Source organism: Pyxicephalus adspersus, chromosome 5 (assembly GCF_032062135.1).
Source record: "Pyxicephalus adspersus chromosome 5, UCB_Pads_2.0, whole genome shotgun sequence".
In the NCBI taxonomy this organism is placed as follows: Eukaryota; Metazoa; Chordata; class Amphibia; order Anura; family Pyxicephalidae; genus Pyxicephalus; species Pyxicephalus adspersus.
Window position 1 is genome coordinate 40,542,925 of NC_092862.1, and position 23,405 is coordinate 40,566,329.

Genomic DNA, 23,405 nt, shown 5'->3' on the forward strand with positions numbered 1-23,405 from the left:
TGTTTATAATTGGGTTGTGTTTTATTATTCATATGTTTATTGAGACTGAAGCTCTGTGTCAAATCTTTCCTCTTCCTTCATATTTGAATTCATTTTATTAGACAAAATGCATCTTAAAATGAATCTGGTGGTTTTTAACAACAGACAGACAAGAGTTACAATTTGCACCCAAATTGAATAGTTGGTAAAATTTGCATTTTTTTGTTTTATAACATATACTTTTTTATTAAATATGTAAAAAGATAAAACGCAAGTTATTCACATATTCATAGACAAAAAAACCTATTCTATCATGCGACAAGTTGTGTGGATGGTAAAATGAGTGTGATACATCCAAATAAGACTCTTTCCATCTAATCAGGACATCATTACCTGTCTATTTTATATTTAACAATACATATGTTTACATTCCTTACAGTTTACATTTCATATAGAACATTTTATGATGTGCTACTCAGTAAAAGAGAAAAGAAAACAAAATACTGAAATAATAAAGGGAAATTTAACCATTAAATATACAGCAGTACAATCCACAGAAGACCGTAGCACTTTTACAATTTCTAGGCCAATTTACCAGCCTCCAAAGGCTGTTTTCTATCGGCATTCTTACCTTTTGGGTCAGCCATTTAGGGGCAGAATGTTGGTGACCATTATCAATTCTATACATGTACCTAACAAAATGGTTTCCATAGAATCTGTAAGTAATGTCAGTCTTTATTAGCGATCACACAGGCTGTATTATTATTAAAAGTAGTTTAGCTCTTGGTGATTATTTTGCCCCAATCATGTGACTTTTGTTCAGCCAACAACATTTCTTCTAAGTTACAGTATAGGGCGCTGCTATCTGATCACCCTTGACAATCAGTCACTTACCAGGCCGCATTAATGAACTCTAACCCATGACTTGTGACTTTAAATTACTGTGTACCACTCTTTGCAACTGTTATTCAAATAAAAGTCCCAAAATGTATTCTTACACTCCGTGAAGAGAACAATGCACTTTAAAGCTGTTGTGTAGTCTTCAATCTCTTTGATACGCTATTTTCATATTAGAGGTAGTATATGCATGGGAAAGCATACATTGTAATTGGTGATATTGTGGATTACAGCTCATTAATACTGCATTTAGATAACTACAGTGCATTACTATTGCCCCCATTATGATATTGCCATTGATATAAATATTTTGTTACTGCCATGAACTCTTAGGGAGATGCAGAAAAGAAAACTGAAAATGTCGCAGACAAGGCTTAAACTTTTAGTGTAACTGTCTATCTTCTGTTATTATAGTGCTGTGCTGTTGTTACCGTTATTCTGAGGGACCAAGGCAGTAAATAAATGAAAACAATGATGCATCTCACTATTTGATCAGACTGGTCTCATCCTAATAATGATATAGATAAAACAGGCTGGTGCAGTATAGATCTTACAAAACAGATGTAGGTTTCTAGCCAAGATAGATGGCAAATGTCTATAATAGGGACACTGATCCCCGTCAGATGAGCACTCAAGCTGATCCAATAGTAACACTTACTAAGATCAAAAATTAATTACTGTTTGAACTGCAGTTGGTAACTTGCTAATTCAATAATAAAAAAATGCAATAAACACTTAGAAAAATATTAATATATAGGCATTTTATAAAAAAAAAAAAAAAAAAGAAATAAAGAAAGAAAGAATGAAAATAATAGGAAACAAAGCTGTGTTCTGGTGAGTGCCATGTTTAGAGGTGTGATATCATATGCAGTTCTTAAACTGAAGACAAGGATAGAAAAATCCTCAAAGTATGGAAGACCTAGAAAGCAAAGATTTTTCCTTGCAATAATAAACTGAGCTAAGCTACAAAACCAGTATGAGAAGAAAAACATTGAATTGTTACTCAAAGCAATCAGTCAGCTTCCACAAATGTAACATTTCTGGTACAGAATGCAGATGTAACCCAGTGATTGCTCTGAGCAAACATTTCTCTTCACCCTTCTAAGCCTTTATATAATAGATCCAGTCCTCCTGCAATGTATAGTGACTGGGGACAACATTGATATAATACACAGTATATATAGGTGGCACACAGAACTGCATATTTACTAGATGTACCCTAAATAGATGACATGATCTTCATCTCATAATTGCATTTTAGTACAATAAAGAAAACAAATAACCTCTATTCTACAAATAAACATTACATCTGCTTTCTAGATATCCTATCTGCTTACCTCAGTAGGTTTGTATGGGACTTGTGTACAGTTTGTTTTATGACTTAGCACTTTTACATTCGTGATACGTGGTAGTGACACTTCTTAATCATGACATGAATATATAAATATTCTACGATATTACAATTAGAAGCAAGCAGTTGGAAAACAATGAGATAGCTCACTTACAAATAAATAAAAAAATAAGGGAAAAGATCTGAAAACAATCTGAAACAGTCAAGTGTAACAAGCTGCTGCCGAGTAGCCCCATGCCCTCTGGTTTTTACTTGGGCCGGAATACAACTTCTGTAAACACATCTTAGGGAAGTAACTGGTACAGAATGCAGTGGTTGGCTGGCGCTCACTAAAGTACATTACATGGTAAGGGTGTGCCGAGAGTGACTGGCCACACATTGCTCTCCTGAAAGAAAGTCCCACGTGAAATGACAACAGTGAGGAGGATGAAAGGATCAGTGGTCAGTACTCGTCTTGTTGCTGTGGATCCTCCTGAACGTGGTCATGGTCATCACCTTCATGTTGGTCTGTGTGGCCTTCCTGGAATTGAACAGAAACAATATGTGCTTCAGAGTTAGGTACTTGATTAATAATAATTGATTAATATTAAACCTTAGTTTTTTATGGTTAGTCTACAACACATAAAATCTGCCAGTCTTATTATTTAGTATATAGTATTTAGTTATTTAACAGTAAAGAGGTTTACCAACATGTTAATAAAATCTTTGTGCAATAATAACTAAAGCTATAGTCTACTATGTGTGATTGTCATAGTCTACTATGATTAAATATTGCTATGTGCGTATTTATGAAAATGTTTATAGTTTTAGGAAATGTGAAAGAGATCATGTGCAAACTATATACTATGATTAGCCTAACTTACCTTCCATATAGTATTGCAGAACAAGTGCTGCAGTTTTTAAGACATCAAAACTACATAGAGCCATCTATGGATCAGCATGATCAGACATGCTTGTGTTTGATTATTTACAGCACTATATCAGAATATGTTTATTTACAGTACAAGATAGATTCAAGAGGAATTAGCCACTCTCTTCAGTTATCAAGCAGTCTTCTATATAGAGCTTTTTTCATAAAGATATATATTTTTTAAAATCCATATGGTTTCAATGTAGCTATACAGAGGTGTAATGCAGACTCTGTGATGCTTTCAGATTTTATATAAAATAAAGTGCACACACATTTTGAATAAATAGTGCATATTGCTTGATCAATGCAATCTATGGCATTTTAGAGCAAATAACGAAATAAATTATATAGTAAGTGTCCATATCCCACATACATTTGGTTTGCAATAAGTCATAAAGTATTCAGAGGTTACTGGTTCAGATTACAGAAGTTCTCCTTTTTTAGTGTTTTGAAACTTTGCACTGGTTACATATGACAATATATGTAATTCAAAATATTGCAGCTCCTAGATCTCATACAAACATGTACAGTGAAGACATTCATATCTAATAATAATAATATACTTCACTACACACTTTAGACAAATAGTTTCTTGGAAAATCTTTTGCCCGAGTGGACATTGAAGAGCTTTTCAAGTGATATGTAAGAACTCTGTTAGCAATAATAAAGGATTTATAGCAGCAGAAGATATCAAATGAACATAAATTTTATATAGAATGATCTAACTGTAGAATTTACACTCTAAAAGGAAATATAAAAGTGCAGGTCTTATGCATACTAATCTTTACAAAGCCACCTAAAGCTAATGAAATATTCCCCAACACTAAATTCTGACTTTTTCGATTTTAAAAATTGTTCTTGTGAGGCAAAATACAAAAGCTGAAAGATATACCCAGATGTCCTGATAGATCAAGAAAATACTTCAAATGGATTTACCGTAGAGTAGATAATGAAGTAAGCACTAGGGGGCAGACTAGGAATGGATACATTGAACAAAAACTAATGTTGCACCGTATATTCCTACTGGGTAGAGGGGGGATGACCAGTTGGGAGGAGATACATTCTTTACATGAAGTGCCCGTTGACCGTTTTTGAACATATATGATTGCGGACGCCATTATGTCCCCAGCAAATCACGGTCCTATACTCCAAACTCAACTTGGTCAAAGGGCCATCATTACATACTTAAAAGACCTAATGGGAACGAGACCTGGGTAGTGCAAAATCGGATGCAGAGTGGTTTAGAAATTGGACAAGAATGTCTAAATGTTCAAAGAATATTCTTACGGTGGAATCTAGTTTTAAAGTTATGATGAGATGGTACATGTAACCAACACGGATAAAGCATATATCCCCATCAAACTCTGACCAATGTTTTAGGGGATGCCAGGAGATTGGTTCAGATCTACATGTCTGTAATCTGATTTTGGGGTAGAATCTTCAGGCTCCTGGGAACATTATTCAATAAACAAATGCCTAGGGACCCTTGGGTGGCCCTATTGCAATTTAAACCTTATACCCTTAGTGATATCCAGTGTAAGCCATGTGCTCACATCCTTCTCGTGGCTAAACAAACAATACCTAGACATTGGAAGAAGCAAATCATTCCATACCATGAGGTGTTATCACAAATTGACAACATGTTTTTAAATGAGAAGCTGTCCAGCATATTAAATGACACTCAAGAAAAATTTTGTATGGTATGGGAGCCATGGCGATTGTACTCTTTGCCCAATCTCTCTTTAGTATGACTATTTCAGGAAAGATTTCTTTTTTTTTTTGACCGGAAATGTTATTTTCCTTTAGGTTTCCCTTTTTCCCTCCCTTTTGTTGGTGAATATGGTTAATCTGTTTTTCACATGTTGATAAAGGATATTCATATGCCACTGTATTATGCAATGAAAGGAATTGTATACATGTTTTTTCTTTGTATGTGTTTTTTTTTGTTTGTTTTTGTGTGTATTGTTGAAATTTTGTCAAAAATCAACAAAAAATCTATTGAAATAAAAATAAACTAATGTTACAGAATTGCACTGCTGTCCTCTGGTGACTCATTTGACTACATATTGTTATATTGCAATTGTGCACATTGCATATCTTGCCTACAGCAGATACACAACTCCCCACTTCCTGACTCTGTTACCATGCATTATTATCACATACCAATGACAGTTTCTAGATGAGCTTATTAGCCTAACCGCACATTTTTCGTGGTGCAGGTGAAATCAGAGTGAAAGAAGGAAACACATGCAAACACTGGAAGAACAAACTCCTTGTAGATATTGTCCTGACTGGGATTTAGGCCTAGTACCCACCACTGCACAGGTGAATATTTACCCATGACCGCCCCATGGCTGGCTTTTTAATAGTTTAAACCAGTGTTTCTGAATCTGGGTACCTTTAGAGGTTGAAGGGGTTGCTTAAGCAATGAGCAATTTCAAAGGTCATTTTAACTGACACCAATGGTCTTTTTGTACATCTTTAGGTAAGGTAATATTTTTCCCACTAACCAGCAATGTAAGAGCCATTCTTCCCAATGACCACTATTCTAATGTACTGTGGATATAGTATTTATAGCAGGGATTCCCTGAATACATGAAAGTTATTTCAAGGGTTTCATTGTGTTAAAAAGGTTGAGAAAGGCTGTGCTTAACAGTATTAGGCATTGTGTAAGAGGGCCTATTATTTCCCAAAGGATGTTTTTGGTGTTGGGTCCATTTATTATTATTTATGATTATATGCAATATCCTCTATTGCTAAATGTTTTTTGTGCTGGACTATACTGTACTATTTTTTATTATGTTTTCTCTAGTATGTGATTGTAGCATAAGACTATCTGATAAATCTGTCAATACAAATTTAAACTCGTTTCCCATAATCTCATGCATAGTTTAAATCAGACAGAGGGTGTCACTGTCAGTACTGTAAGGCAGTAAAACCATTAAATGGTGGTGTTATTGTAACATGTTTCAGGCACTGCTGGCTTAAGTGTTTGGCTAAGTTTACAGAAGGAAAATAGTGCAGAGAGGACTTAGGCAGTAAGTTATCATCTATAAAAAGAAAAGTCTATTGAAGATAGAGAGGGGTACAAGAAAACTGCAGCACTGCGTGTCCCCTATACACCTCTGCCTTTAAAATGTGTCAGGGATCTGGAAAGCATTGGGTATTTATTTTTATTCTAAGAAGTTTATTTATAAAGCCATGAATCTGACATTTACCAAAACTTTCTCCAATGGAAAACCTTCCATGTCTTTTCAATTGCAGTGACTGATTCTCCACCAGGGAAAAATTTGTCAGATTCACTGATTTTAAATAGAGTGCCTAGAGTTGTGCTTTAACAGCAAGCAGCTAACTTACATACTAGTTATTTGTGACACTGTGTCTTGAGCTTGTGGGCATTTGCCAGTCATGACAGCCAAGCACAGTGGTTTTGATTTTCAGAGCTGGGAGGAATTTGTAACTGAAGTGACTAATCTGCCCTTCAGCAGATGATTGCCTTCCAGCAGTAAGATTATAATAATAATGGGGAAGATCTGGCCAAGAGATGGAATGCACATTCCAACCATAGTCAGAAGGGAATATCTAGTTTTATTCCATCATCCAATCATTTCTGTATACAAGCAAGGCCCTCATTCTGAAATATTTCTTTGAAAATAAATATGGGCTTGGTTCTCACAGACTTCACCTTGTGACTGTTAGTCTGAAAAGCAATGTGCACAGCATACAAAAACATCTGCAGACATTTTAGAAAGCTTTAGGCAAATTAGTCAAAACCCTTAAAGTAAACTTTAGCTCTAGCCTTGAAGTTCTAACACAGATCAGTGCTGGCTGTTACTTTACAGAGAGAAGAGAACCTACTGAAGACAGCTAATAACTACTAAAAGCCAGTCCTTACACTAAAGTAAACCCATGAAAAATACAGGAGCTGTCACTGCCTTTGTTTTTGGTTCTCTGGTCTTTACCATGCTCCTTTGAGAACTTGGCCTAAAGTGATTCTGTCACTTTAGGAAAAAGCAAAAGAACTACTCACAAAAAAAAGGGCAGCCACCTAGACAGTTCTGTGCTAATCTCTAGCACCTTTCATTGCCCGCTCTCTGACTGAATAGAAGGCAGTTTTGTTTTGACAAATCTCTGACAACTTTTGGTGGTGTTTCTTATTTTTCCTGTTCTTATTGGGTTTTTACATTTGTCAATAGGCCATACAGAGCTGGTAATGCTTCAGCAAAGCTCTGCAAAATCAGATAGCAGACAAAGCACTGAATGTTTCTGCAGGTACCCACCAGTGATTCAGATGTTTGTGATAATTCTGATGACACACTTACTGGATTACAACCCTGGAAGGCACTCAAAAGGAAAAGAACTAAAACTGTATAGATTTTTTAAACTATTTTTTAGTGTAGTGTTAACACCCACTCTTGTCATAAATACATACATTGAATGATTTGCCACTGCAAGTAAACTTGGCTAATCACCTGCATTGCTTATCTCTGTGTAAACAATCCTCAATGTAAATGGCCCTGCAGTAGTTCAACACATTCATTGTTACAGGGATATACGAAAAATAATTAGGATCCATGCTACAATATTGTTCTCCATTTATGAAAAAAAAAGACTTAAGATGTACATTTATGAGCAAACACCTACGTGATCATCTGTAGAGTACAGAACATCCATTAACCGCTGGACAAGGTCATCTCCCTCTTGTCCATGTTCCTGGCAGAGAAGTTCAATTTCCCTCAGCTTTCCAAAGTAGAAATCTCGTTCCTTCTCCACTCCTTCAAGGGCAAGCTTTAATGAATGAACCTTAAATTGGATAAAATGACATTTTTTATTTTGCATACAAGCCAAAAGACAAAAATATAATTTTCCTAAGAGACATTACTAAGTCACAATAAATAAATAAATATATATATATATACACACACACAAGGGGGTGCTGAGAAGTTCCTGGCTTTGCCCCCTTTCAGATGAAATAGAAAAATGAGTGTGGGGGCCTATGACAGCCTAATATCTTAGTATGTAACTGTGCAGGCACAAGGAAGTTCACATTGTTGGAGTTACGGGCCGTCATGAAGTTTTTGTTTCTCCAGGGAAAGTCAGCAATGGACATTCACACTGAGATGTCACAAACACTGGGGGGGGGGTAGTGTCCTTCCTACAGCACTGTGAAAACCTGGATATCTTGTTTCAAGACTGGGCATTTCACCGTTGAAGATGAGCCCCGCAGTGGGTACTCCCCAACCTCAACTGAATAGGCAACCTGTGATGCTGTCCACGGGCTGATTATTGAGGACCGGCAAATATCCCAGATAGTAATAGCCCAGATACTTGACATCTCACGGGAGCGTATTGGGTTTGTTATCACCACTATCCTAGACATGCGCAAGCTTTTAGCGAAGTGGGTGCCAAAATGTTTGAACAAGTTCCAAATCCGGAAATCGTCCAAAAAAGTCATGGTGTCTGTTTTCTGGGACAAAGACGGTATTCTGTTGGTGGACTACCTACTTCAGGGCTCTAGTATCACCAGACAGTATTATGCTAACCTCCTGGACCAGATGAAGGAGGCAAAGAAGATGATACACCGTGGAAAGTTGACCAAAGGAAATCTTTTTTCGCAGGACAATGCACCTGCGTACACGTCCAACATTGTGGCTGCCAAATTGCTCCAATTGGTCCACCATTCCCCCTACTCACCTGACCTGGCCCCCTCGGACTATTATCTGTTCGCGAATTTGAAGAAACACCTGAAGAGGCCAAGTTTTGAGGACATTTCTGACGTCAAAGATGCTGCTGAGTGCTGGTTTGCGGCCCAACCAAAAGACTTTTATTTGAACGGTCTAGAAAAGCTGCAACTACGCTGTAGCAAGTGCATCTCAGGGGGGAATATGTTGATTAAATGTGTTATTTCATAACTCTGACTGTCTTCTTTCTGAGCAAAGCCAGGAACTTCTCAGCACCCCCTCCTGTGTGTGTGTATATATATATATATATATATTTATATTTATATATATATATACATACACACACACACCCTTGAAACACACCTGTGATTTAAGAAGGTTTAGGTATATTAAGGATCACTAAAGAACACATATTCCTGTAGGCATCAGGTGAGATCTTTTGTTTGTCTTCTGGCAAAGAATTCTATATGATGACTACAGGTAACTGAAACCCTTTTCATTTATAAAAAGTAATAACCATTCAAGTCCAGGCTTGTTTACCACTTTTTGTGTCACCTAAAGCAGGTATTGCAACATAAATTCATATAACCACGGGTATCAGGACAGAAAACGAGGGAGAAATCCAAAATGTTGAGTTATCAGAATAAGAAAAGAAAAATCTTTTAATAGACACTTAATTCTTGTTGTGCTTACAGTATAGTACAGAACAGGACTTCTCTTAAATAAGATTCAATAGTGGCAAACAGAAAAAATGAAGCTACCTAGCATTCTGGGTTGTTTTAGATTTCTATGTTGAAAAAGTGGCCTCTGCTTAGGTGCAGACAATTTTTAGACAGTATGCACTCCATACAGAACCAGCAGAAATAATGCTTTGGTTCAGTTAAGATTTCTGGTGAGTAAGCTTAACATTTGTCTTTTTTTTTTAGATTTTTATTTAGCAGAATATATATCTAATAGTTGTAGTGAATGTGTTAATGAATAATCTACTTATTGCTAATCTAAATATGCATATTTAAATTTTTGTTGCTGTTATATTTTCATCAAAGTTTCTAGTGTGGCATTTTCCTATTGAGTATTCAAACTTGGAATGTGTATTATTTTTTCTTTTTAAAGCGCTGTTATTATAAATGCATTTTTGCTTACCCCATAACATTTTTAAATTACCTTAGTAGAATACAATCATAATGGTCAATAGGGTTGTAATAACACACCTAGTGAAGTACAGATGATCAGGTCTGGTCACTAGATATATAATTCAGGCATTCCCTCTGCACTTGTTGGCCAAATCTTTTCAACACTGTGCTAGTGCGACCAAGGTCCAATTTGGGTGGTCTGGACTTTTTCATGTGTATGGGCACAATGAGGCCACAAGCTTAAGACGATCCCTATCTGTGTACTTTACTTAAATACATGTAAGGATATAGAGTCTAATCTGGAAGGAAATCATATCTGTTGATGGACATGTAGCTTTGCCAGATCTGATAACAGAGACTGTGTTACCTGTTCATTAAGATGTGCAACTTGTGTTTCCAAATCTTTGTCACTTTTTCCTGAAGAACTCGGAGCTGCTTTTTTTGCAGATGATGGACGAGAGGACGTAGAACCTGGTTTTGCAATTGGACTTGATCTTGCGGCGCCTAAGAAAAAGAAATTACACTAAAATATTAATTTGCGTAAAAGTAACAGCAGCAATACAGTTCTACTTATAAACTACCACAAATTCCAATGCATGATATAAAAAATGATAAATGTACATATAAATAAGTTTTGATAGTTTTAGTTGTTCACAGTTTTTCATGGTGTAATGCAAACAGTGACATATGGCATACAACACTGTACAAGAATAACCCTGGCTTATTATTACTTGGTACCCTAACAAAGTGCTGAAAAAGGAGGTACAAGGGACCATAATCTCACTACAAGTTACCGGTATAATGTAGATTTGGTTTTTCTTTCACTGTTTGAGGTTGTTTTTTTTTTTTTTTTTTATTAACAGAAGTCTAAGACAATAAACTGTTCATGGTTAGTAGTTCTTTTAGAATTTGTACACATTCTACACTTACTAGAGGTTATATGAAATTTCTGAACTAGTACATGCTTTAATGCATGCTTCAGTGGGATAAAAGTTAAGCTCGGGCTACATTTTACATACACCTTGTTTCCCAGATGCCAGGGGATCTTCAGCAAGATGAAGGCTACCAGGAAAGGCCAGGGCTGGGGGGTGCCCTGGTTTCTTATGACTTATCCAATAGAGGTAGCTGCTGTTTTTCCATCCTTCAACCCATAGTGTGAATTTAAAGTAGATTACCTCCTTCAGCATTTGGTCCTCTTTTGTGCTAATAACCAAGGTCACTTTTATGGTTTCATGACTGCTATGAAGACTTCATGTCTTTACTGGGGAGCAGTCAGTACAATAAAAGATTATCATGAGCACATTATTTTCCATAATAAATGAAGACCCAGGTCAATCATACAGCCTGAACATTAGGATCACTGCATGAGACATGCATTCACAAAAATGTCTGCTGTGCTAAGCAATGTGTCTCACCACATCTGGCTATTTACTCACTGTTCTTTTGATGTAGGGTAACATTACATATACAGATTAAAACCGAAATATGTTTTGTAGCTGTCCTCAATGCTTTAGGAAGCTCAAAGAAAAGCTTGACCTTAAAAATAAACATCTTTGCAGAAATCTAAATTCAGAGCTGCACATAGGACTGCAGCCAGAGAGCTTAAATAGTAAGACTTAATCAGATTTCATTTACAGTAGTCAACTAATTTGAAGACTGTTTTCCAATTAGCTGTTTTTGGATTAGTGTATTGTTTAGACTGTTTTACTTGAATGGACTGTAATTGTACAAGCAAACTCAACAATGTACAACATTTTTTTGCCCAATAGTTTTCTGATATGAGTATAGACTCTGATTTGTGGATAGGCAGCTTTCTGTTTTCCTGCAAACACACAAATACAATGATAATTATAGAACTGCAAAATTTGCCTTAATACATATAGAAGAGAAAGAGCAATGTCATGCTCTAACCAATATGAACCAGAAAGATGAAAGGTAACTGCTGCCTGGTTCCTAGCGATACTGCACTCTGCTCTATGCATTATAATAGGGGGTAGCCAATCAAATATGACAATATAGACGATGACTAGCGTAATGATGGAGATCTTTCCTATAGATGGTAAAAGGTACAGATGTAGCTAATATGTATTTCACATATTCAGATTGTACAATATTCTCACAGAAAGAGAAGAGCAACCCAAACATTCAGGGCATTCTGCCAGTCTTATTTTCCCTTTCAAGCAGTAGGTGCTTATTTTTAGCAGTGCCTTAATCTAGTGGCATTTTCCAGACACTGAATGAGTCACCAGGCTCCCACACTGTACCTTAAGGGAGGGAGAAGAACGACGTACCATCTTCAGAAAATATCATTTTCCAAATATACAGTAAGAGACAATTTTGTTTTACATTCAGACCCTTCGTGTGGTTTTTATTATCATAAGTGTATATATTAATCTAAAGAAGATGGCAATAAATGTAAAAACATGTTAGTCTCTTAAGACAGTTTATATCTCCTAAAAAGGCAGAAGCTGTAAAATCTGCAAATATTTCACCAACAAAGCCTCACAATCAAATTCACATGTTACAAGAAAAGCCTTATAAACACACTGGAGTGACTTCTTCTTTTGCATGAATGGCTCCTGAAATGTGGTCTAATCATTTTATGTCTGGTAAATCATTTGAATCCCAAACACTAGACACACACTGTATATAAGAGTGTGTGTGTAATGTTAAGGACTGATCATAAAACCTATTCATATAAATTTATTGCAAGACTAGATAAACCATTAAAGTGCATGTCCAGCCACAACATTTTTTCCAGTTTCAGACAGAGTAGGAAAGGATTAAATCTCTAGACCTAAGGAAATCCTCACCTGCTTCTAACCAAACAGCTTGGTTTATTTCCCAAACTTTTTCTGGGTCAAAATTTGTCAACAAAAACAGAGTACAAGGACCAGCCAGAATGGACACCGATACAGTAGTGAATCAGTGGTTATCTAGTATTAATATTATTATTTATTATACGCAGCACTTTACAAAGCCCATAGTCATATCTCTAGCTGTTCCTCAAAGGCGCTCACAACCCATAGTCAAGTGTTAACGCAGTCTAATGGTAATTTGGGGGGAAGCTAATTACCCTAACTACACTGTTTTCATTCTAACACAGAAGTGGAGATATCACGGTACCTGGACAGCAGATATAGGCAAGTTTACTGTCCTTCTGAAGGCAAGACCTAATTTGATCTTGTAGGATGGGTTAGATGGGGGGGGGAGGGTTATGGAATAGGCATATAATTTAGGTGTTGCACACAGGTGATCTTTTAAATCCCTTCTCAGCTTCTCAGGCATTTACTGCTATGGAAGTCTAGTCTCTGTTAGTGAAAACTACCATCAATTTTGGTGCTGTGCTAAAATCCCTGACAGATCTCAATTTTTGCCTGTGTCCCTGTAGTCTATTTTTTCCTTACTCCTTGTCTCGTAAAACCCTTGTCAAAAGATCAGGTAAAGGTAAAAAATCCCAAATAGCACCATAACAAAAAAGAATGCAATGAGTTCAAATATTGACACAAGAAAGTAATTATACTCAAGAATTCTTTTCATTCTTTATATGAAATATGTCACCAAAGATCATAGGATCCTAAGAGTAAAACTGTGGAGATAGATATAGATGGAAAAAGCTACAAAAGTGCTCATCATTGGACAGTAGGGACACATGTCTTCTACAACTGGTTCCTATACAGTAATGATGATACTACATCCAGGCAGGACATCCTTCAGTGGCCATGGCTAGGGTTGCAACATCTAGAGGGTAGACAATGGACCTGCAGATATCTTTTGAACTTACCTAAGTCTAATATAAGAAAATACTGAACAAGAATGAAGTTCATGGAAGGACAACAAAGAAAAAGCAATTTATCTTCAAAAAATATATTCCTGAATGTGTAAAGTTTGAAAATGACCATGTAAATAGCTCACAAGACCTCTGGATGTTTTCCCATGTAAAGAAGAGACAACAGCTATCCAATTCTATGTTGTATATAAAGAAAAGCACCACCCCAAAACCACAGTCCAACGGTAAATCATGGTGGAGGAAGAATTACAGCCTGGTGCTTCTTTTAACTATAACTTTCTTTTAATGTCAAAGCTTAAATAACTTGTTATTATAGACAGAATAACAAAATATAAAATTGTACCAAAACTTTTTACAGAAGATTGTAAGGGTAGCAATCTGTTACTTAATGGGAGAAAATGGCCTTAAACATTTTTTTGGAATGACCAAATCAGAATCCAGGCCTGAACCCAAAAGTCACTATATAATTTGAAGCGAGTCACAAAATATCAACTAGAAGAGGAAAAGTCTAAAATTTCTCCTAACCTACTCCTACTCTCACAGGATTGGTGGCCAGTGGTTGGCAATAATAATACCCACCCAGTGTTGGTTTTCAGTGTCTACTTACCTGACCACACTTCCACACAAGCTTTCTATTCCAGTAGGGCCCAGACTACAGTTCCAGTTCCATTGCCAGACATAGGCAACTCTGCCCAACAGTTCTGACTTCTTTCAGTAAGAGATCCGGGTATGAAGAGATCATTCCTGCAACCAGGATACTGCTGCTATGCATAGCTTGGCTTTAAAACATTTGTATGTTAGAAAGGGCTAATATTTGACACCTAGCACTGGTTGGGTTTTGGCTTTCAGCATCTACTTACAAAAAATACTGCTTGTGCCTAAAATGGAAACAAATACATGAAGATGGACACTAGCATATTAAATACATACAGAGAAACCTATTAACTCATTCTTTGCAGCCAATAAAATGTTTCTTCGCATGTTAAGGCCATTAAGCTTGGCATTCTCATCGAAGTCAATTTACTGTATGTACATAAATCTGTAACAGACCCAAAATAGTGACATTCTGCCTATGATTAACATGATAGATATGGCTGTAACAGCAAACATTCAAAGCCTTATAAGAAGAAATTGGTGCGTGTAATTGTAGCTGGAGTATGACATGTTAACGATATTAATGATTCAGGAATCACAGATGTTAATTTAATTCTATTAAACAGTGAAAGACAGAATTGCTATGGTAACAGTTTTCTTTCAACTCATTGAGTCTAATTAACTCAAATATAAATGATTGCAGAGTAAATGTACTGCAAATATGTTTAAAAAAATGGTCTACAACAATGTTGTGTTTTAAAAAACTATTCACTTATCTTTTAGTAAATATTTTAAAAATGTGAATTACATTGCCAATTTATTGTCTGTACATAGGTATCTGCCTATAACAAATCCAGGATCCAAACACAACTGGGAGTGTGTGGTAGGGAAAGCAGTGGTAGGGCTATTTTAAAGTCATTACATTTTAGCAGCGGTATATAACACACAAATATGATTGTTTCATAAAACCCATTGAATTTCAACAATCATGTTTTTTTTTTTAGATTCTAGGTATAACTGCTGCATGTCTTTACACTTTGGATGGGTTGAAGAAGAGGACAGCAGTGACTTCAATGAGATTTCCCTATCCTGAAGAATGATGGACAAAAGACCATGCAAGGGCAGCTAACATAAATGAGTCCTATTGCAAAGTATTGCACAGGTGTTGGGTAAAGCTATGCTACTTTTTGATAAAGGAATTTAAATTACATAAACCCTAAATGAAAGGCTTTTGTTTAGTTTATTTTTCATAAAATACTATCAATTTTATTATTTGTTTGCACCTGGTTTCCTAATAGTGACCACGGCAGACAATGCCTGCATGATATGTTTCAGCACAGCAGCAGATTAATATTATTAATAATAATAAACACTATTTATGAACCACCAACATATCAGGCAGTATTGTATGTGACATATGACCATTTGAGATGGTGATATTGCTGAAGCAAAGTTGGTTATCACTCTAGTACAGTAGGGGCCTAAAAAAAAAACTTCACAATTTTATTAAAAGCTACACTATACAGCAATGTAAAAGACTGAAAAATTTGTTAAAATTACATTAAATGGGAACTAAACCCATCGGTACTCATCTGTCCCTGTTTTGTCTCAGGCACCGCCATGTTCTCTCTTCTTTTCTCCTGTATCCTGATCTTGATTGACTGGACAAGGATGACAAAATTCCAGCATAGGCGTATGGGAATTCATTAATTTCTGGCTTGCATAAGGGAAGCTGAGGTTGCTGGGTATCTCTGGCAACAAAAATTTTGACAGCTGGGCAGCGATCAAGCAGGTAAGAACTGTTACTACAGAGGGGACATCACCTGTCCCTTTCTGCATTAATCACCTGCATGATCGCTGATTTTTAAAGTGGGCTTTCAATTTAAATCTAGTGTATGGAATTTTAGTGAGCGGATTTAGATTGAATTAACCCTGTAAGTCTGTAACAAGGCCCGCTACATGGTTCAATATAAAATGTTCATACTAAACTACTTTAACCACCTGAGCGTTACACTGATTTCTAGCCGGCTTTTTCTTTTAAGGAGAGGGACACCCGACGCTGGAGGACGATGCTGGAACATGGACCCAACGCTGGAACACGGAACCGACGCTGGATTAGCACAGCGGGACCAGGTAAGTGGGGATTTTAGTGTAGGCGAAAAAATACGGGGTTAACCAAAAGAGCAAAAATATTTAGTGCGAGAAATTACGGGCTTAGCGGTTAGGGGGTTAAAGTACACTTAGAAGAAGCAAGCTTTCACATAGTGGTCTAGATCAATACAACATTGCATTCAATCCCTTAAAAACACAGGAGATACAATTATGGGATACATATCTACCCTAATAGATTTAAATACTTGTGATACTGCACCTTTCTTGAAATTGACTGATCAGCTGATTTGAGGCTAGAGCTGTGTTACCAAATTGATTTTAGAAGGTAAATCAAAATTAGCATAAATGAAAGATAAAACTTGCTAAAAGTACTGTGAGGAGTTTAACTATACACAAATCCATGACCACAATCATTTTAGACAACAATATTTCCCTCAAACACCTTTTGGCTTCCAAGTTTAAATGAAACCATTAACTCTGTCAGGAATTTACAGACTTGTTTGTAGGGTTTGAGGGTAGGGAAAAGTTGAGCATTACTCCCTATGCTTTAAGTTCAAGTGAAGAAATTGAATAAGCACACTGTATATACCATGCAAGCCTAATCTGCATTCACCTCGGTGCCGTTGTTCACCAATAGTTTTCACACTGTTGTGATGACCCAAGATCTAATACATAATTTTTCCATGGGGCACAATCCAAGTTAAACAAAAAGGGCCTAGCTTGCAAACAATGGAGCCTTCTATCAGTGGAACTTTTCAAAAATGACTCTGTGTATGAAATAATACACACTTTATATTTAGAAACAATGAGCACAGATTGTAAATTCAGCCATTGAAATTATCATCAATGAGCTCAGTCATATTAAAAAAACAGCCGCTGGAGCAATGCTGTTCATGTCACACAAGACAGAGAGTCACCAGCCACTTAAGTAAAAAGGACCCTCCATTCAAGCTTTTAATTATCCAATCCATTCTAATGTACTAATGAGTGTAATGGCAGACCATGGATACTAATTTACAGTGTGCACTAATAAGCAGATAACTAGTGACATAAAACGGTGAAGGAAAATATCTAAAATCTTGAAAAGATATTTTGTCTTTTTAACCCAAGTTGGATAATACCAATGTAGTTTTGGGTTCTTCCACACTTCTAGTACATGAGTTTTGGGGTGCTGCTGAGTGAATTACTAACTACAGGTAAGTTACAAAAATTCCCCCGGTTTCTCACACTTCCTCTGTCTCCCCCATCCCTTTGCTTACTGTATGGGCCATTATTTATACTTTGTCTTTAAGAATGCCAAAAGAGGGGACAAATCCTTCTACAGTTTATTCAAATGTAGAAATTTCCATAACTATGTATCCAAGCTTGGCCGCATAAAAGGACCAGAGTGATAATTCATGGAATGGAAAGCCACAGAAGGAAGATCTATTCAGAGTTGTATAGATGAGAGGTTAATCCTTCAACCACTGTACTTATGCCCAGCAGGATACAAGGAGCGATATGTTTTTATATCTATGTAGCACAATTGGTGACAGATGCATCGCCTTGTCTTCTTCCAAACCAAAATGAAGGAAACTGAATCGCTTAACTTCATAAACATCAGGATTTTGTTTCAGCTTTCTTCCCTATGTAAACTTTTGTAAGAGTATATCAGACAGTTGATTGGGGGGATCCAATGTGGTACTAGGTCACATTTCTTCAAAGGCTCTTTGCTAATAATGTCTTGCCTAAAATGACTAAAAACAAACTAAATGTGCATAAAATACTAATACATTGGTTGAATTTAATGTCACTGTTTTTCTAGAATAAAAAGATAAAAGGATTTTTTAAAGGATTACATGAAAAGAAATGGAAAAATCAGTGATGTTTGGACCAGTGTAAAAAAAAAAGAGCCCATGGTTTGTTAATACCCAGAGGTGATTTATCCTGTCCTGGTCCGCAATGTACAAAGCATAATAATGCATTAACTGCTGTCAGATAGGCACTTTGTATCTGGACAAGTTCCAGTTCACATGACTGCATGCTTTTTATACTTAAAGCAAGATTACCTCAGACATAAAGGTATGTGGAACTATGTATGCTTTCCCATCATCTGAAATCCCCCACCAATGCTGTTCTACTAAAAATATACATCCCATGTGGTGACAAACTGAGCCATCATCTAACAAAGCTTAAGTACATAAACACTTTTTACTGTGCCTTCTTCTACTCAGCCAGAAATGAATATGTACATATGGGTGTATATATATATATATATATATATTTATATAAATAAATACATTTATATATGTGATGCCACATGGAACTAATAATTTTGCCCAGCAGGGCAACAGCAATAACTACATCAAAAAAAGATCTTCTTTCTCTGAAGTATATTATGCAAATTGAAGAAAATATATTTAACTGAAGTTCTGCAATATTTTTTGGAACACTCAATTATCCCTAAGCTTGTAATTTTATCCTCATAAATAGAAAAAAAATCTTCCGAACAGTTTAAACTTGCACTTTATCCTCATTCAAGTGTGACATTCATGACAGAGGTATTACATCTCACAGCCAGAAACCAGAAACCATCTTCAAACCTTAAAAAAGTTATTTTGTCCATATTAACAGATATCTTAGAAAGCTGGAATAACAACTTCCTTCCTTTAATAAGTGGAGTTTTACCGGTTTGTCTGTTTACTACGTGGAAGTACCTTACCAATTAATAAATCCATTAAATATTTTAAATATTTCACAAGGTATTTCCTTATTAACTAACTTAACTTGGTACCGAAAACTGACCTGTCAGAAATATGTGAGTAGCCATTTGTTGACCATCTGAAATTGTCAGTTACATTGTAGTCATGCAAATGGTTTGGTTTCAATATATTTTGATTAAGCCAGAAACCAGAAATGCTGAGGATGACCTTGAGCAAGTATATAGAATATAATAGCTGCCTTTTCCCTTGCTTTTTTTTGAAGCAAGATAATGTGTACTTTAAAGCTAAACTCCAGGCAATTGGCTTATCACACAAATTAAATACATAAATGAGAGTTAGTTTACATGCCAAAAGATTTGTATTTCTGCCAATCTCATTATAAGAGTTACAATGCCCCCATCACATAGCAAAGTCCTGCGTGGCTGGGCAGAAGACCTGTTTTTTTTTCTTTTGAAGATAAATGACATATAAGTCTTGTCCTATACCCAGCCTATGACTGGACAAAGAAAAGGAGAAAAAGAACCTTAATGAGCTTAATTCTTTTCTTATCAGCATCCTCCTTGTTAGCTTATGAGTGCTGAAGCACCCCAAACTGGCTCATTGCATTGCTTATCCCTCTTTTATCCTCCAAAATAAGGTCTGTTGTACAGAGGATTGTAAAAGGCTGACTCCAACTCAAATTCAGGTACTTACACTGGTTGCATTTAAAAATACATTTAATGAGGTAGCACTAAATACGGAGCTGCCTAGAGTTCTGCTTTAAGGATATATCGGTCACTTTAGACACAGATTCAACTGATTTTCTATGCATGAGTGTGACTTTTTAAATATTGACCTTTTCATTGAAGTATTAATATAGATGAATACTGTACATAATAATAAGGCACACTATACTGTATGCATATACACAGAACCTAGTTAAATAATAGAACATGCTAGCTATCTATTCTACATTCTAAGGAGGGGTCATTTAAGGTTTAGAGACTCTGAGGACTATGTGCTTTAATGTGACAATATATGGAGTTCTTTTAATGTGAAGAGGGGAGATTGTGCTTACAGCAACATCCACTTTTCATTTGATACTGCTTACAGGCAAATCTAAAACTAAATTGGTAAATAAAAAAAATTAAAAAAGTGTTTTATATCTCAGTACCATAGCAGTGCGTGTTCAGTCACAGAACACTCTTTCTTGTAAATCTACTGCATTTTTATACAATATTACATTACTATAAAATGCAACTCCTTTGATCTTTTAATGAAACTGTGCAAAGATAACTATCTGAAAAAGTTTGCCTCTTCTCATCCTGGTCCTACCTGCTGTGGGAGAGTTGGCATGATGAGACTTTTTTGGCAGGTTGAAGATTTGTTCACCAGGATCTGGAGGTGGGAGAGCATCCTGTCCTTGTCGGGCTTCCATGGGGTCATACTCCTTTCCATCATAGTTAGCATCAAAGAACTTTTTAAACCACTGAATAAAATCCAGGTTGTCTTGGAATCGTCCTTTAACCAATTTTTCCACTGGGATAACCTAGTGAACAAAATGTCAGTAACAGTTAATTTTTTTTATCAAATACTGGGACTAAAGAACAAAAAGAAGAATGTGATTTTTTTTTTAAGCGGGATCAGCTAACTCTTTAAGACTTTTTATACACTTTTGTACAATTAGGAAAATGTAATAAATATATATATACATATATATATATATATGTACATATACATACATGTATGTATATATATATATATATATATATATATATATACACAACTTTGGATAGCAATGAGATGTCACAAAATCTTTCCCATACACATTTTTTTATTTACAATCTAGAAATGCTGCTATTTTGAGAAGAAACAAGTTATATTTGGATTAGGAGAACAAAATGGCTGTGCTTCCAGATTACTAAACACTTTAAAGGCTTTAAACTCTGAGCACCAGTAGACATAACACTATCCTTATCATTTTAGACAGAGATTTCAAAAGAGCCATGTTAACAAGTGATATCTTCACATATCATCAGCACATAGCACATGTATTTTGGAGCTACTCACAAAGTAATAACAATTTTATCTACATCAACTCTCATAATATATTTATAAGCATGTATGAACATGTTAAATACATGCTAGTGTTAGTTTTTTTGCTGTGTTGATAATTTAGAATAGAAATCTGAAACAATTAGCAGCATTGCAAATTATATAAATTCATTAAAAGCTAAAATAAACTAAATGAGCAATATTGTCACATGTGATGAAAGTATGTAAATCATTAATGATTTAAGTGTTGTAAACTTTAGTAACATTTGGAAACATTTTACTTTTAACACCTGATGCACAAAGTTTTTTCGTCAACTTCATCAAAATAGAGGATGTTGGTGTTAAGACTACTGAGCCTTTCAGCTTGTTCCAATCCTGCTGAAAGTGCTCCAGTCATGCTAGAAGAAAACTATCCATTCTTTGTTAAAGTTGCCAGAGCATATCAAACATGCAAGCCCTGCCGATTACATTTTATGTGTGCTTGGAAAGACACCCTTCAGCTGTGACAAGGAATATATATCAGACTTGTGCCAAGATTGCAGCAATTAGGTCTCCATTCTCTGGCTAGTGTCTCTGTACTTTGGTCCCCTTTACCAAACAGGTTTTGGTATGAAGAGTTGTATCTGCAGAAGTCCCTGGCCCAGGACTAACTATAGGGCTTGCTCAAGAAACTCCTAGCAACCTCTGGAGAAACCCTACCTAAACACTGATCTATAGTGTGGCATGCATACATTTAAGTATATCCAATGACAACACTTTGTTGTAATGGTAAATGAATAACATCCCTGACCTTTGTCTGTGTTCCACTGAGATTTTCTTTTACTGAAGACACGAAAGGAAGTAAGAGGAGATTCTGAGATCTATTTGTGAGGCTGTCACAACTCAAACGTTTTGGAACTATCTAAATTTCAGTTTTTGAGACAATGGTCATCAGGATTTTTAAAAAGGGCGAGTATCTTCAGTGGGGATTCAGACACTCTAAAACAAAAATTGGCATTATATGCACTCCACTGAAAAATGATCTGTTGCACACATTTTGCATGCAATGCCTTGTTTATTAAAATTTAGACTATCAGGCTCAAATCAAGTCTAAAATGTATCCAATCCATTTACAAAAGCAACTTACATCAAGTATTATTTGTTTTTAATATGGTATTTTACATTATATCACACTTATTCGAAAATTAGACTCAAAAATGGAAAGTCATTAATATTGAATACAACTTTACTAATACTGGACTATAAAGTTTAAGATCCTCAAGCCAACTAGCTGCATATATAAGGATTATTCCTGAATTGTGAACTATATGTAAACATATAAACTAAAAATGAAAAATGGGAAAGCCCTGAAAGCCCATAGATATAAGACGACCATCATCTCATGTGATACTTGTAATTTTAGTGGTGCAAAGGACCCTGATGATTTGCAATATCCCAAATTAAATGACCACAGTTCAGTTTATAGCAGGCAGCTCAGTGAATAGTGACTTGCTATCAATGGTTATTGCTTTTTGTGCACTTATTTCTCTTTGGTTTTAAACCACCTCATATTGGTGGAGCTGAATTTACAGAATCATGAATGTGTCCTGGGCTGTTCAGTGCTTAATAATATTCTTCATCATGCATTTACCACAATGCAAATTTTAATTTTGTTATTTACACAACTATACGGAAGTTTATAAATGTTTAAAATTTTATTCAACTGCAGCATATGCATGCAACATGCAATAATTAGTCACAAAGTTGGTTTTATCTTTTTGTAGCTTTCCAGCTACATGTTTATATCTACAATTTAAATAACTGAGAGTTTTAAGGGAATACTCCATGTTTAAAATGGTTTTTAATATTATTTAGGTTTTAAATCAAACACATGAGAAAAGATTGGAGTCTCGACACTTAAAAAGAATACATATTATTCGAAATCTATTTATAGTGCAAGGTCAGACAATGAGCAACTCTGAAGCAGTTAAGCATTAAGAGAATCACTGTCCTACAGCTAGGGCAAAAACCTGGACATACCAAAACATTCTCAGCTATATTTGGTTGAAAGAGCTAGGTCCCCAATAGGTTTTGTGGTTCTTCCCTGGGGATGCGGATATGATCATGGTCTGGAACTGTGCCCTGTGCACAGTCAAATTTGTCACTGCATGGTCAGACAGTTTTCCCAAAACATTCCGCAGACAGCAAGAGAAAAAGAGAAAAATTAGGAACCTCAGTCTAGA

At 35.8% G+C, this 23,405-nt stretch overlaps 1 protein-coding gene across 2 annotated transcripts in view; it reads right to left on the reverse strand.

Annotated features, from left to right (window-relative positions):
- MAPRE2 (microtubule associated protein RP/EB family member 2) overlaps positions 1-23,405 on the reverse strand; it is a 115,539-nt gene continuing 92,134 nt past the window's right edge. For both annotated transcript variants that reach the window (XM_072411250.1, XM_072411249.1), the window contains 4 exons: positions 20,464-20,677; positions 10,319-10,455; positions 7,782-7,940; positions 1-2,747 (listed from right to left, as the gene is read on the reverse strand). In XM_072411250.1, coding sequence (XP_072267351.1) covers positions 2,670-2,747; positions 7,782-7,940; positions 10,319-10,455; positions 20,464-20,677 — 588 coding nt within the window. In that variant the 3' untranslated portion in view covers positions 1-2,669. The remainder of the gene's footprint in view (positions 2,748-7,781; positions 7,941-10,318; positions 10,456-20,463; positions 20,678-23,405) is intronic.